We start from the raw sequence: 17,536 nt of genomic DNA, 5'->3' as shown, positions 1-17,536 counted from the left end.
AGTGCTTCGGTATCAGGTTGATAGTAAAACCTATTATATTTCAATATTATAACAATACACAGTATATATATATATATATAGTCAAGATACCTGTCTTTCTACAGTATTTATAACACCAAATATAGGCTCAATTCAATACACACACGTTGTCTTGTTGACAGCTGTTTTCCAGCTCTCACGTGTGTGCGTGTATGCAAAAAGACGGGATTGAGGCCGATGTGTTTGATCAACATTCCTGTCTTGGTGAGATATTGGAAACTGTGTTGAGTTGGTCCATCCAGATGCAGTAAGTACCAAATATTTAGATATATAACCCTGCAAACAAAGAGTAATATATACAGATGTGCTCAGGGAATCTGCAAACTTTTAAGTCATCAGCCAGGAATTTTTTTTTTCAAACTCTTTTATTTAGAAACGATGCAATACATTTGACCCGCTAATGCAAAAGGTGTAGATTCTTAATGCAATAGGAGGGTTAAAGCACCAGATGAATAAATGATATAAAACTGTCCATTGTACAGAATGTGTGTTGAAATACGGAAAGACGAAAGGGACACTATAGTGGGTTTTTTCACCGTGTTAAAAGCATGCAATTTCTAATCTTCGTAGAGTGGGACCTTTTAGTTTTAGTTTCAGTAATATTTAAAGATTTACTATATAAATGACATCTCACAGATTTTGCTTTTATCATAAAGTGTATTATATTCTGATATTTCATTAAAGCATGGCCCATTTGTATCCACAGATGTCTGGGCTAAGTCTCGAAAATCTTCTGACACTAGAATCAGCCCTGGTTTAGATGCAACATGAAGAAAGTAAAATGACAAAATACTATTCCCATAATTAACAATATTTATTCATATAAGGCATAAGGTAAAACAAAATGTAATCATTTGAATTCAGGAGCAGGCCAGGCAAAATCAATAAATAAATAAATCAACAAATAAATCCCAAAATAACTATATACAGTGGTGACATGGTAATACAGATGGTAATACTGTGGTACTTTTATATAAGGTTTCTACAACTACATGCACTTCAATTTCCCAGGGGTTAACTAAGTTTTATTAAATCTAACACATTTCAACTTTTTTTCAAACATGTTTTATTACAAGTTTAAAATATGACAAATCTAAACAGAGTGAAATAATCACACTATTTCAGTATTTATTGTACAGTATTATGATTGATTGATTGACATTAATTATTTTTGTGGTGGCATTTCCATCATTACAACACTTTTACCACTAAAAGTTTTAGCAAAGGTGCTTTTGGTTACCAAGGAGACAAAAGTGTCAATGAAAAGCATGCTTGAGGTTAAAATACCAGACATGCTATGTGTGAAGAAAATAAAGTACATCAAAGTAAATATCACTTGTGGACAGAATATTTTACTGTCCATAATTTCCAAACAAACTGTAATTGAGTAAAAACTTTAAATGGTGAAAATATTGTTTAACTGTATTTCATTTTTTATAATTTTTTTAAATTATTTTATTCATTTATTGTAAATTATTTAATTGAAATAATAAACACATTTTTTTTTTTTTTTTTTTTTGGTATACATAAAATGCTAGCAATGAAAGCAATAAAAGTCATCTTAGCAAGACAAAGAAGTCTGGTATTTTATTCCAAAAATGTTTCAAACATAATTTCCATCTCAGAATGTAGTAAAAAAAAAATAAAAAACATAATTCAATCATGTCATCATCTTCTTAGTCATCATAGTCTTGTTTGATTTCTATACTCTTGAAAGAGTTAATTTACAGTAGGTCTTCATCTCTGAAGATATGGAGGTTATTCATCATTGTCCACTGCAAATGTGGAGGAATTTTGCCAGCTTATTCTCAGCTTTTGAGGAGAGCGAGATTTAATTTTCTTTGTTATGTCCCTGAAGGCTGACAAATTGGCCGTTGGTCCCTCAGTTGACATACATTTTCATGTTGATTGGCCACTTCACAACCCTCATCTTGTAAAAATAGAGCTGTCAGATCTGGGTGATCCACTGTGGCAGCTGAAAGAGTGGACCATAGCTCCTCAAAACTGTGCAATTAGAGAGGAGTTATTTGGGTCACTTTACCCTCTTTCTCCTCATCTCGGTCACGGTGTCTGCAACACTATAAGAAAGTGCAATATGAACCTAAGCCTACTCTCACATTAGGGAACGATTTCCGAATTAGATATACTCACGACTGAAAGCACCTGGCATGCTCCACAGAGCTGATTGGGTGACGACAGTTTGCAGCGATAAGATTACCAATCCTAGCCGTAATGATAAAGATAAATCTATCAACGGCAGCTGACACAAGGCAGTGACATTATCAAAATGTCAAAGATATGTTTTTATTTTTTAAGAAGAAAATTAAATGGTAATTCACCTGAAGGGAAGAAAGGTTATCGAGTTGCTAGAGAAATGTTAAAAGCAACATTAAAAATAAAGGTTATTAAGATGTTCTTTACTACATAGTAGATACAAGGAACCTTCTTATCAAGGACCATGTTTGCTTGGGTTCTTGAGCTGGAAATATGGCTCTTTTGGAGATTAAAATTTCCTTAATGACACATTATAGGATCTTAAAGGAAAAGTTCACTCAACAATAAAAATTTTACCATTACTTATGTGGTCATTGTTTAAGAATCTGCATGCAGCTCTAAAAAGAACAAATAAAAGCACCACAGAAGTAGTCCATATGACTTGTGTGCTATATTTTGGGCCGTTTCTGAGCATATGGGGGCCCTAAGCAAAATCCAACTGGGAGCCCCCCACCTCCAGATCATTAAATTTTTCGTTCACTCTCGGGCCACAAAGGGGGCCCCCTATACCTGTCTAATTGAGCCATAATGGATGCCTGAGTCTTACTTGCAGCTTTTAGTATTAAACAGTGTTGGGTGTAACACGTCACAAAGTACACGTTTTCACGTGCTCACAATCAGTCTCAGCGAGCTCTTTGTCAGCGTGCTCCCGGCCCTGGCTAGAGGAGAGAGGCATGCAAGTCTGGGCCGGCGACAAATCCTCTTCAAATCTCCGCACTCTACCCCATCCTCACGCACCTCCCTTGTGTGTCCCTCTACAGCTGCCGCGGGAGGAGAGGGGATCAGTTTTGGGTGTATATGGAAAACAGCGCTTGTTCCTGCCTGACAGAGGGATATATCGCACACAAGGTGGAAACATTTGCAGAACGGCGTCTTGATAAAGACATCGCTAAGCAAACAGCTTTTTAAGTTTAAGCTTTTTATGTATTGTACACAATTAAACACAAACACAATGCTATAGCGTAACAGATGCGCAGGTGATGAAGGATGCTCATTTCGTCCAAGCACAAGCAAGGAGATAATCCACTAGCTGTAAAGTTGTGTAAACACACACATGCTGCACATGTACACACACAAACAGACATACATGCAAACAGACATGCATGATGCAACACACAAGCAAACCTGTATATGCACACTGAAAAAAGAAACAACAAGCATTCAAATACACAATGGTTTTACTATCAAAGCTGTCTGCAAATGGGTTTTCAGAAATGTTTTCAGTTCATTAGTCTTTCACACCAACACAAACACAGGTAAACAAGCTTACTGTACACATACATGCCACACACACACACACACATACCTGAAGATACTACTACAGCATATTTGAGATAAGAAAGTTAAGTTGCATTTTTAGAAATGCATTGGATCTCTTTAGCCAAGTTGCTGTCTTTGTCAAATTGCTGTGATTTGGTTAATATTTCAGTCAATATTAAAGTACTAAAAGAGCTTTTAGTGTCACATTTGGGTTTTTTTCACAGGTTTGATTGGTTTTAGAAAGTAACTTCAAAGTAAAGCAATTAGTAATCTAATCACTTTCCAAATGAAGTAATTAGTAATCTAATTACACTTTTCTAAAAGTAATTAGTAATCAGTAGTGGATTACTTTTTTGAAAGTAACTTACCCAACACTGGTATTAAAGTATTAGTATTAAAAAAAAAAAAATTAAAAAAAAACGACCTTGCTTTGTGGGGCCCCCTGGTGTCTCGGGGGCCCTAAGCGGCCGCTTATCCCGCTTATAGCTAGAAACTGCCCTGGATATATTTAAACTCTTCTGAAGCCATTCGATAGCTTTGTGTGGGGAACAGACCATCTTTTCCTCACACAAATGATGCGTTCAAGTCAAGTCGAAATTATCATATATACGAGTTGAGCACACATGAACACCACCACCTGTAGAGGTGTTAACCACCACGTAAATTGAGTGTCATCAACAGGCTGAAAAATATAAAGTTACAATTTTTGGAACCATATTGCCCCACCCTAGTCAGAAGACAAAACACTCAAGTGGGGGTCTACACTATGCTTTCGATTTACAACCTGCAGACAAAACCTTTGAATGCAACAATAATCCAGAACATGAGTCACATAGTGTTAGGGAAACAGAGTAATTCATTACTTGTGTCTCAGGTTTAATCTTTCTGGGGCAAATATTTCTCTCTTTTTTAGCTGATTAGTATTCTTTCACCAATCACTTTAATCCAATGAGTGCAGCTGCTAATTAAGCACATAGAAGGCCGAGATTAAAGAAAGAATGTTAAGAAGCCATACAGGGGTAATTATTAACACAATAAGCCCCACACTGAATGGCAGCTATAGTCCAACGAGAGAGAAGACAAAAAAGTGAAATGCATGTTTTGTTCCATTTTCATTGCTGGTACAGTAGTTACAGCAATAGAACACGATAATAGGTTTCAGGAGTAAAATGTAATACATTTTTCTCCATAGAGAAATGTATTTCAAATGTTATTTTTAATTTTTAAACCTTTCAAGACATACCTACCATGAGTTCTGAGGTTGTTAAGTTATGATATGCTGTAAATAATAAAAATGTATAAAAGCAGAATTCCCTGTGCAGACCTACAGTTAATTGGAACACAAATTGAGATATCTGGCAGAATGTTAGAACCCAACAGCTTCAGTCACCATTTACTTTCATTATATAGAAAAAATTCAATGAAAGTGAATGGTGAATGAGGCTAACAGTGTGCCTAACGTCTCCTTTTGTGTTACATAGAAAAAAGTCATACTGGCTTTGAACAACATGAGCGAATTTTCATTTTTGAATGAACTACCACTTTAAGCATTTTGCGCTGCGTATCAACCTACCATTATTGCTGTTGTCATCTACCAGTACAATCTCTTTGAGCAGGTGGCGAGGGGTTCGGTTCATGGCTGAATGGATGGAACGCAGAATTACCGAGAGCGCCTCGTTCACAAAGATGAACACTATACTGACCTGCGGCAGGTTGGACGGGTATGAAATGTTTTTGCACCTGCAGAAACAGATGGGGGGAAAAGGAGCACAACTGTTAATGTGTGGAAATACTGGGGACCCTTCTGCAAATATGAGGGCCTTCTACAATGACAAGGTAATGTTTTGATGTTTTTGGCAGACTGGAGTTTATAACAAGTGGGCTTTTCAAGGCTCTCACACACAGGTACTCATTCTAATTTCATTCCACTGAGAGAGAAAAGAACAGATGTGATCAAATGTGAAGAAGTTCTTTATGTTGCTGCCAGCAAGACTGTAATTACAGGCTATGGAGTACATATGTTTTTCACACACACACACCTCTTTCAGAGCTTGTCAAAATACAGTTGTTTGGTGTAAACTGTATATTGTCATGAGTTCAATCCCTACAAGACTACAAAAAATGTGGGAAAAATACAGCAAAATCTAAAGTTCTGGACCCTTTCATTTAACGTATAGTGAACGCACATCATAATGAACAGGATCCACTAACAAAAATGTACCATGGTATTTTGGACATGGTACCATGGTTACTTTACATTACATTACATTACATTACAGGCCACGTGAAGTCTCAAGTCTTGATTATTAGATCACTTAACTAGAAGGAACACTCACCCCTCAGGTCTGTAGTCTGGAATGGGTCTGTCCATGGAGAGGCGGTCACTGAGGTAACCGTTGTAGCCGTAATACTGAAACATTTTGAGGGCCACTCTGCGGCTCTCGGGCCCCAGATCCTGGCCCCAGTGGTTGAACAAGGACGAGTCGGAAAAAGATTGATCTGCCTGATTGTCATCTCCTTTCAGCGGGGACTCTGTAAGGGTCAAACAGAGAGTCATTTGTTGTTATTCCCCTGATAATGAAACGTGTCAGAGAACAGAGGTTACTTAAAGGATAGAGACAATGATTGATAACATGCCTGCTTAAACTATCCATTTATCATTCAGCAAGGATGTTCAAATTTAAACATCACTGCTTTATATTTATAGCTTCTTGACATATAAGGTGATATTTATACAGTGTCAATCTAATGAAAAACTAACCATACCATTCCCAAGAGAAAAGAAGAAGACAAAGAGGACAAAACTGATGTGTGAAGTCAAAAAGTGCTGTTGTAGAACAGTGATCTAAATTTTGGAGGCATTTAAAGCAATAGCAAGTATTCCATAAAAAGTTAACCATACAACTCAAGTGGTTTAATCCATGTCTTCTGAAGCGATATGGTCACTGTGGGTGAGAAACCAAAACGTAAGTCCTTATTCACTAGAAATCTTGACATCCACAATCTTGAGATGAGAGAAGCTTCAGTCCATATTCACATTCAGTGAATATGGACTTCGATTTTTATCTGTTTCCGAACAAAGCGATCATATCGCTTCAGAAGACATAGATTAAACGACTTGAGTCGTATGGATTACCTTTATGCTGTCTTTGTGTCCTTTATGGAGCTTGAAAGTTTTGGACCCCACTGACTGTTTGTGTTCCATGAAAGAATTAGAGTTATATGGGTTTGAGATGGCATGAGAGTGAATAAATGATGAGAGAATTATCCTTTTTGGATGAACTACCTCTAAGTATTCTAAAATAAAAATATTTTGCACATAATTGGTGCTGTTTACCAATACAGACAATATTACATAATGCACCTATTGTGTATGAAGCTCTGTTTTGCCATTTAATCTGCTAGTGTTACTTTTATTTAACTTCCTGTTTGACTGTCTGTTGTGACCTTCCCGTGTCTAGCAGCACTAACCACACACAAACAGGCAGTTTGTAGATATTGGATTGAAATCAGAGCTGCACTGATGCAATTTAACTAATACCACATATTTCATTAATTATATTAAAGACAGGGCCAGTCAACCCATTAGGCAACATAGGTGACCGCTTAGGGCGACATCGCTTCAAGGGCGTGGCGTGCGCCAATCTACCGAGCCAATTTTAGCATGTGTCCAAACTGTGTTGAACGAAATGCGCCCTGTGCGTTCCAATTACGTGTTGTGGCGCCCCCCACGGAACATATAGACCGTGTACTAAATGCCTTACTACCATACTACTCTTACTGTTTCTGTCATATCTGTGTTTGGCAAAAAACTGTGAGAGAAGTATGGATAGTATGCCATTGTGAACATGGCCATAGACTCACAAGCACGGGGCTCTGTGAATCGGAGCGATGCCCAATAGATGCATGAAATAATCTGTTTTATGTCGGTTCTTCTCAATGAATTTATCTCTAGTGTGGGCTGAATCGTTTGAAGAGCTTTGTCATGCAGTAAAACATGTTTTAGAAGACAGAAGACAAAAACAACGCTGAATGAAGTGGATATTTACTTACAATTCATTGAAACAAAACCTGCAGCTGCATTCAATTGTTTGCCAGTGATGAAGATCATGTGCGAGAGCAGTCTGTGAACGATTGTCTACTGAAAGATATTTTCTAAATAAAATTGTATCAAAACACTTACATTACATAAAAGCTCTTAAAAGTACCAAAACTTACCAAGCCAATATCATGTTTGTTGGACATGGTCCTTTGAGTTGCCTACCATATACATACCATGATATATTATAAAAATACCAAGCTTTTACCATATTGTACCATCACTGTACCATGATACTGCCACAGCAGGCTTTTGAGAAAGATTACTTTGATACATTTCTTGTGCTGTGTAATGTGAAAAGGTGTCAATAAGTTTTTAGTCCAGAGTTTCATTAATGCTACACAATATACAGTATGTAGGCTACTTAAGAAAATGTTGAAATTATGCTCCTAAAATAACCAGAAATGAATGCTTTGGTGCTGTTTTTGCAAAAATAAAAAAAATGTAAAAAAGTAAAATCTCCGGGAGGAGCATGTCCCCAGACCCCCTTACAACATCTTGGGACAATAGACTGTGTACTTGATGGGCCCCAGACTCCCCAGAAATGATGAAAGCCTGTAAATGTCCTGCTGTGAAACATACTGTACAATGTGCATAGATTTGCTTTTTTCTTTCGTTCCTTTTTTTATTTTATTTATTTGTTTATTTATTGAACATCCTAGACCACTTGGTTTGGTTTTCGTACACTTTACATTAAGTTTATTTCTATATATGGTGATACCAATTTATGATGCCTACTTAAGAGGCCATAACATGTCTCTTCCCAACATTGTTTTTACTGTGTGTGTGTGTGGGGGGGGGGGGGGGGGGGGGCTGGAGGGTCTCGCCTAGGGTGCCAAATGGGGTAGGACCAGCACTGATTAAAGATTAAAGAACTACTCAATTAAACATTAAAGAAACCTAAATTAAATGTATGCAACGCATCAATATGGCTCTAGTCACTCAGTCTCTCACAGGAAAAATTGTGCTGATAAATTGCTTTCATCATAAGACACAAGCAGATATTTTCAAGCAGTAAAATACTTCTAAAGCAGAGCCAGTGTGTTAAAAGCTTCAATGCATGCTGACTTCTTTTCAAGCATTTCATCAAAAATGCGAAACATACAGCTGATACAAACTATGTTTTGGTATCGGTAGATGTTGTTCTAAATAACTGGATATCGGTATCCGCACACCATGTATCGGTTCATCCCTATTAGTAATCTCACATGTCTCTCTTCTAGAGTTTCAGAAGAGATCTCAATGTATCAAACTGTTCTGATTTGCCGGTATACCAAAGTCTCCAATCAAAAATCAGATATTTCAATATGAACTCAAAATTATAAGATCAAATTACCTTAACTATGCTATCCATCGCAAACATAGCTCTATACTCTTACTGTATGTCAACAATTGTCTGATTTGATTCCATTTTATTTCTCTTAAAGAACTTTATGAGAAACATCTGTTGACACCTAAATATATAATTTAGGTGTACCAAAGACTGCCTTCGTTATACTCAGTATCTCAAAACAACACATGCCTCTTATTATAATTCAAGTCCATGTTTCAAACAATGGCAACAAAGCAGCTAGATCCTCCCTTAAAAGACATCTCTTATTAGTGCTGTGTACTTGATATCTTGAATATTGCAGGCTATGGGAACTGATACACCCGAAGATACACTGAATGAGAACGCGGCATTGTTGCAAGCCACAGTACTGCAACCTGGACCTGTGTGAAAACATGCTTGCAGATTCCCCAGTCAGAAAACTGATACAGAGGGCGTCAGCCTGGATCAGTGGCTGAATCAAATACGGCTCTGTTAGATGTTGGCTAGTGAGAGGGTGCACACTCAATCCTTGAATAAACATAGGAGCCATGCTGCTCCAATGAGTTTTCAGGTCTATACTGCAGAATGCTTTAAGCATCAGTGCAGGAATGTGATTTATTGAGCTGTTGGCACAAACACGCAACATCTAGAATGCTGAGATGAAATATCGATAGATCAACGTTTATGTCCTCTTGCTGGAAGAAAATGAATTCAGTTTCATGTGTTTTATGTATTATGTCACAAATGCTGAAGTTTGGTATTTTCGTGCAAGCATGTGCTAAGTCTAGGTACAAGTGTGTTTGGTGAAATTGCGTGCACAAAGCACTAATGGGATGGATCAAGTGCAATTTAATTCTGAGGTTCTTCTCATTATATTGCACTGTCTGTGTCCTTTTATACAGTCCATTCCCTGTCAAGCACCAGCGATATAAACAAAGACAGCACATTCATAAGAAGTTGGTAGTGTAAATGGTTTGTATACAAAGAATTAGAAGAATAAAAATATGGATTTCTGTTCTTTTGTGCATTACTTGTGCATCTTGTTGAATGTCAGACATATTTCTATGACAATAATATGCTTCTTTTATATGCATGGAAAATTTGTTTTTGTTTTTTTGCCAGGTTTTAGATGTAGGCTCCATTAAAGCTGCACTACGTAACTTTGTGCTCTCTAGCAACATCTGTGGTTGACATTTAAAATTTCAAGAAATATGCGGAAGAACACTTTACACCCGCCGTGTTTCGACACTGAAGGTCTGGCGGATGGATCTCATGATCTGAGGTTACCTGGACAGAATCAGCAGATTCTAGTTAGAATATGTGTAATTTGCGTTGCGTAACTTGCATTGTGAATATGCGGTTTTCATAAGAAACATGCTGCATGCAATGTATCCTTAAGTCTCTAAAGCATGAAGAATTCAGAATACAGAATACAAAAAAAAGCAAATACTTCCGTCTATTCATTATTATTTCAGGAGCTCAGTTTTTTCACAACAAGGACAGTAGGCCTATGTACATTTAGACTGTATGTTTGATACATGTTTACATTAGAAAATGTTTAAAAAAAAAAACTAAATATTTGAATATTTGATTAAAGTTTGGTCTGTTACAGTTTGGCACTTTTTTGTCCATTTTGCATGTCATCATAAAGTAAAAGTTATTATTTTCATTGACTAAAATTTTATGTCATTTTTGTCAGAGTAAAACTGACTAAAATGAATGAATATGACATGACGAAATATTGACTCTTTTTAAAAGACATTTTCATCAAAAGATTAAAACTGTGACTAAAACTGAAAACTGAAACTGAAAAATGAACAGGGCAGTTGATAAAGCAAGTGAAACTGTTGTTCATTTTTAACCCCCCAAAAAAATCGTACATAGTGCAGCTTTAAATTAAAGAGAATATAAGTATTATTAATAATAATATTGATCACGTGACACAGAAATCATGGCTAGTATTACCAGTGATTGTATCTGCCTTCCAGGTTAGGCTGTGGATCGAGGGATCTTTTTCTTTTTTTTACTTCTAATAGTCGATTTTGCTTTAAATTTTTTATTTATTTAATAAAACACGAAAAACTTAAACCAAAAATATTTCTGAATTCAAATAATGAATAACGAAGTGGTTAAATTTTACATTTTACCCTCTCCAACTTCTTTTTTCAGCCCCCTTTGCAGTGACTTACAAATCACAAAAAATACCAATACAAATTACATCATAAATACAATTGTAAATATAAACATAATAATAATAATAATTGAAAGAAAAAGCATGACCTCTAGATAGTTTAACACAAATCAAATACATTTTTGTTTCATAAAACATCTGTGATTGTCAGGGACATAATTTGATGTTCCACTACATTTTCAGAGTTTGTACATGAACTTTATAACCACCTGCTTCTGGTGGAATCCCCAAACTGCAAATGTAGGTATTTAATTTAGACTTTGCGCTGAAAAAAGATCTGCTTTTGAAACGTCCTAGCACAATGAAAATAACAAACTGCCATTGCGCCACTTCATTAACATACAATACACCCACAGTTTATGCTCATACACCCACAGATAGTACAAATACTCCCACCCACGGCCACTTGCACTTTGCGCTGGCACGAAAATTACATTTAGAATTAGCACTCTCACGAAAATGAGATAAGATGTTGCACACAATTGTTGCGCGTTGCGCTGCGCCTAGTTTGGTCACCAAAATAGAGCCGGCAGGTGGCATGTGGTATTTTTAAGCAACAAGAAGGGGGCATTCTCATTTTAGAGATTATTTTATTGGACAAAAATTTGTATAAGCCCCTTTAATTTTAACTTTCTATTTTTCTGGAATGAAAGGAATGTGTGAAAAGTGAATTTTAAATGCTAAAAGTGTACACTTTTAGGTGTACACTAATCCACAGGCTACATGAATTCAAAGCGAACAAACATGAACTAAAAGCAAAAAACCTCACATTTTAAGAGTAAAATTTATAATACTGTCATGGCGAATCATGCTAACCAGATTCATTTCTAAAATACAATGAGATTTGTACTTTATTCTCACATTTCAGTGAGAACATTTTAACTATTGAAAAAAACAAAAAAACAAAGAATTAATTAGATTTTTAGTCTTAACTAGACCTCTCCCTGAGAAGAGAAAGAAAATCACACTGCTTCGGTCAGAGGTGGCTTTTGTAGACTTTGTAACCTAGGCAACATGTAGTGGCTTGGTCTGCTCAGCATGTTGTCCCACAGGCTCTTTGTTGAGAGGAATTCAGTCCACAAGCATCTACAATAGGCCAGCTATCAGAGTCTTTCAACTCACAAAAGAGACATACAGTACGGCTTCTAGTAATGGAAGTCATTTAACACAGTTTTGCGATATTACAATTTCATAAGCAGCCTGAGAAATTGCACTTTATATGTGTGTGCTGAGTGCCTCACAGCAAGTACACATGAAAAGGTCAGGAGCTCTTCCAACTGCAATTCTGTATTAAACAGCTGTGAATTCTTGTGGTTAAAGCACTTCTCTCAAACAGAAATGATATAATCAGAGATAATAAACAACCTAACATCATGTTTCGCAGCACAAAATTTCACACATCACAGGGCAAAGAAATAAATGAAAAATACTCCCATGACAACAAAAGCAAAATATCAGTACTTGTACACGATCATGCCAGCCAGTCGTTTAATCTTTGAAATGAGAACACAGCTACAAAGAGCATCAACAAGTGATTTAGAAAGCTGGAAATGCTACAGTAGCAGAGGTATGTATCCTCTGGTGTGGTGTGGATTAAGATTGCGTTCTGTTTTTGAATATTACTTGTGTATCTGTTAATCCCTGGGATTAATGCAATTCTTTTTCAGTGCCATATCTCAAAAGGAATAGTTCATCCAGAAAGGACATTCTATCATAATTTAATCATCCTTTTGTCATTTCAAACCCTGTGTGCTGTTATTACCACAAGAGTAGAACCTTTTAAAGGAATCCATACTTGTTATTGTAGCTCATGCCATAAAACAAACATTCATAGTTAACAGACCTATTAAAGCAATATTTCGGGTTCAATTCAAGTTAAGCACAATCGACAACATTTGTGGAATAATGTTGATTACCACAAAAATAAATTTCACTCGCCCCTCCTTTTCTTTAAAAAAAGCAAAAATCTGGGTTACAGTGAGGCACTTACAATGGACGTCAAAGGGGCCAATCTGTAAACATTAAAAAATACTCACTTTTTTAAAGAAGTATAGCCACAAGACATAAACAATATGTGTGTTAACATAATTTTAGGGTGATAAAATTGCTTACTAACCTATTCTGTTTAAAGTTATATCCAACATTACAAATTCGTTGCCATTACAACATAATGCCGTCAACCCTAAAACCCCAAAACTACCGTAAAACTTTACAGCTCAAATAATACACAAGTTTTAACATATTTAATGCAAGATAATAATTATAAGCTTCACATTTCTAATTTTAAACCCTCCAAAAATTGGCTCCATTCACTTCCATAGTAAGTGCCTCACTGTAACCTCGATTTTTGCCTCTTTTTTTTTTTTTAAAGAAAAGGAGGAACGAGTCAAAATAATTTTTATGATAATCGACATTGTCACAAATGCAGTCGGTTGAGCTTAACTTGTGTCGAACCTGGAATATTACTTTAAGTGCCATTAAAATAACCACAAAAAGTATCATAAAAGTAGTCCACACGACTCAATATCAAAATTTGGCACTATATTCCAAGCCATATGACAGCTTTGTGTGAGGAACAAACTGAAATGTAAGTTGTTATTCACTGATAATCTTAGTTAAAACTCGCATCTTGAATAAAAAGTGCAGCATCAACATCACTGACACCAAAACACCTTTGGTCATCATTAGTGTAGTAATGATTTTTGAATTCTGGATGGGAAGTTACTGTAGGCTGGACACAACCTTCGAGGGAGGGCAAGATTATCAGTGAATAATGAATAAAATTTCACCCTGTTACTCACACAAACCTATCATATGGCTTCAGAGGACTTGGAATATAGCACAGGAATTGTATAGACAACTGTTATGATATTGTATGGTACTTTTGTGTTGTTTTTTAGATTGTTGTGGACATTGTGAAGTACTGAATAGCAAGAACTGCTTAAAGATTCTTTCAAAATGTTCTCCAGAATACAGGGTGAGAGTAAACAATTAAATAAGTTTCCTTTTTAGGGTGAACTATTCCTTTAAATACTAATGCACAAACAAATACTTGCAGTCACATGAACAGGACCCAGCCCTTCCTTAAGATGGTGTGCTGGGCAGGCAAAAGCATTGGAAGAGGGCCAGAGGAAGCCAATGTACATGACTTCCTGTACTAGTATAAACAATAAGAATGTTGCAGTTTTTACAGGAGGAGGAAGAAAGTGTGAGACACATAATCAGACAAAAAGGGCAAAGGGAAAATTAGTAAGTAAATAGGGCTTTCAAAAAGTTTAAATTGTAATGTAGGCTATATTCGAAACAGCATTCTAACATACTACTCTTACCATTTCTGGAGTATGTAGAATGTTTACTGTGCACATTATGCAAACGTATCCATGAATTAACTAGATGACCTACAACCTTTGCCAAAATGTTTAATAGCCTATACAACATAGAACACCACATAAGCATAAATCAGTACTGTATAACACAACAAAATGTGCTCAACCTGAACTTCTGTATCCAGTGTGGCGAACCAAATGGAAGTAATGTCAGCCATGTTTTTTAACATCTTTATTTTTGAATCATCATTTGTTTGGACTACCAAAAGTTGTACTACTTGTAAAAGTTACACAAAACTAAATTAAAAAACGATTTCCAAAATGATAACTGGACGCCAATCACACGCAACGTGAAGTTATGTGACAACAATGTAGCATACTGTAGTTTAAATAATTGTATAATGCCTACTGTTTCACTTACTATGTCTTAAATGTTTTTTTAGACAATATACTAAACAGTATACTGCCATGCAAAGGCAAAATGTAGTAACTACACGTTTTGTCAAAATTAGTAGGGATGTTCCGATGCCATTTTTTTGAGAACGAGAACGAGTACTGATACTTTTTTTTAGTACTCGCCGATACCGAATCTGATACCTGTTTATTTTTCTGAAGTTTATGTCAATTTTATAATCAAAATTGTGTTTAAATAAATTAATTAATTAAAACTTGAATCAAATGAAAGCATAACAATTAAATTTCAACATGAAATTGTATTATTTTTTAATCAAATTAAGTGATTTTGTACAGAACCTCACAGCACAATCCTAAATACAACATTGGAATTATTTTTTGTCAAATAAAGTGCTGCATAATAGAGCATCACAGATGGGAGATATTGCTTAAATATAACACAGTTACTATTGATTTATTATTAGTAGTAGTAGAAGTAGTAGTATAACAGTGAATATTACATAACTATACAGTAGTGATCTATTTCTGTCATACTGTTTTCATTTAAATTGAGCTTTTATTTTGGCGGAGCTTTTATTTTGAAGTGTTTCTGTGTTGTTAGACCAAGGAGCTCTGATGTAATGACGGTAGATTCTCAATCCAGAAAAGCCGATCATTACGTTTACTTTTGGTAATTATTAGAGCAGACTTTATTTTTAATGATTCAGGAATGCTTAGAAAATGGTGCAGTGACTTCTATCATGAAACAAGGTTTGATTTCTCTCATTCCAAAATCAGACAAAAATATATCCCTAAACAGTATTTGACGACCTATTACACTTCTGAATTTTGATTATAAACTGATCCCGACAGTATACGCCATGAGATTAAAACAATGTCTACATCATGGGGGCCTGGGTAGCTCAGCAAGTAAAGATGCTTACTACCACACCTGGAGTCGCAAGTTCAAATCCAGAGCGTGCTGAGTGACTCCAGTCAGGATTCCTAAGCAACCAATTGGCCCGGTTGCTAGGGTGGGTAGAGTCACGTTGGGTTAGCCTCCTCGTGGTCGCTATAATGTGGTTCTTGCTCTCGGTGGGGTGCGTGGTGAGTTTTGCGTGGATACCGTGAAGAATAGCGTGAGCCTCCACACACGCTAGGTCTCCGCCATAATGCGCTCAACAAGCCACGTGATAAGATGCATGGATTGACGGTCTCAGACACGGAGGCAAATGAGATTCGTCCTCCACCACCCGGATTGAGGCGAGTCACTATGCCACCACAAGGACTTAGCGCATTGAGAATTGGGCATTCCAAATTGGGGAGAAAAGGACGTCATATTAGTTGTAATATTTGACTTGCTTTGCACCTTATAAACAACATGGAGGAAGTTAATTCAGATGCAATAATTTTATTTCTTGACTTTCATAAAGCGTTCGATACAGTAGAACACCAGTTTCTTTTCAATTCTTTAGGTGCCTTTGGATTCGGGAAAAAAATTATTAATGTTGTACAAATGCTGTATAGAGACATTAATAGTTGTATAATATTGAATTCGCGTACATCTCCAAGGTTTTCTATCCTTTGTGGAATACGTCAGGGTTGTCCTTTAAGCCCCTTTTTATTTTTATTTGTTGTAGAAATTTTAGCCATCGATATTTGCACAACAAGAGCTTCACTGGTCTTAACATCTTTAATAGGGAGATTCGAATTTCACAGATAGCGGATGATATAACTTTGTTCTTAAAAAAAAAGATCAAATCATGCCAGCTTTAAATACAATCAAAGTCTTTTCTTTTGCCTCTGGGCTCGAACTTAATTTATCTAAATGTGAAATAATTTGCTTATACGAAACTTCAGAAACCCATATTGACAGTATACCGATTAAAAATTATGTGAAATACCTAGGAATTCATATAACAAAGAATTTGATTAGCAAATTTTAAAACTTAATAAAATAAATTAATTAAAACTAAAAACATATTTAACAACTGGCTTCAAAGAGATCTATCAATCTTAGGTAGAGTCTTTTGTCCAAGGCAGATGGATTATCCAGATCTTTACTGTCATGTTTAAATTTGTTTTTGTTCATGTTTTGATTTCATGTCTTTTATTTTAATAGTTTAGTTCCTGTTTTATACTCATGTGTTCATGTCATGTGATTTCCTGTTCCCTCATGTGATCTTGTCATGTGATCCTGTCATGTGTTTCCCCTGTTCATGTGTCTTGTTTTCATTGGTTCATTATTTGAGTATCTTGTTAGCAGTCTTGTCTCATCATTGGTTTTTGTTCATTAGTTCTGTCTGTTGATTGGGTGTCATTGTCATGCGTTTCCCCTTGTTCATGTATTTAAGCCCTCATGTTTGCCCTTGTGGGATGTCAGGTATTATGTTTTGTTGTAATGTTGTTTTCAAGGCAAGTCAAGGCAAGTCAAGGCAAGTCAAGGCAAGTCAAGGCAAGGCAAGTCAAGTCAAGGCAAGGCAAGGCAAGGCGTTTGTTCTAGTTTATGTTGGATATTCACTTTGTAAATAAACACTGCACTTGGGTTCTTCACACTTCATCGTCTTCATCTGCCTGTCACTGCTAGCAACGTTACATTTACATGTTGACAAGAACATTTTAAAAGAAATTAATAGAGTATT

The 17,536-nt window shown here is 36.0% G+C and overlaps 1 protein-coding gene across 1 annotated transcript in view; it reads right to left on the bottom strand.

The window, feature by feature from the left end:
* Positions 1-17,536, bottom strand: part of LOC127440534 (polypeptide N-acetylgalactosaminyltransferase 18-like) — a 133,578-nt gene that overhangs the window by 71,136 nt on the left and 44,906 nt on the right. The window contains exons 2-3 of the mRNA XM_051697191.1: positions 5,910-6,105; positions 5,147-5,313 (exon numbers count right to left, since the gene is read on the bottom strand). Of these exons, the coding sequence (XP_051553151.1) occupies positions 5,147-5,313; positions 5,910-6,105 (363 nt within the window). The remainder of the gene's footprint in view (positions 1-5,146; positions 5,314-5,909; positions 6,106-17,536) is intronic.

This window comes from Myxocyprinus asiaticus, chromosome 1 (genome assembly GCF_019703515.2).
Source record: "Myxocyprinus asiaticus isolate MX2 ecotype Aquarium Trade chromosome 1, UBuf_Myxa_2, whole genome shotgun sequence".
NCBI classification, from domain to species: Eukaryota; Metazoa; Chordata; class Actinopteri; order Cypriniformes; family Catostomidae; genus Myxocyprinus; species Myxocyprinus asiaticus.
Note: the sequence above shows the minus strand (reverse complement) of the source record. Positions and strands in the feature narration are given on the sequence as shown.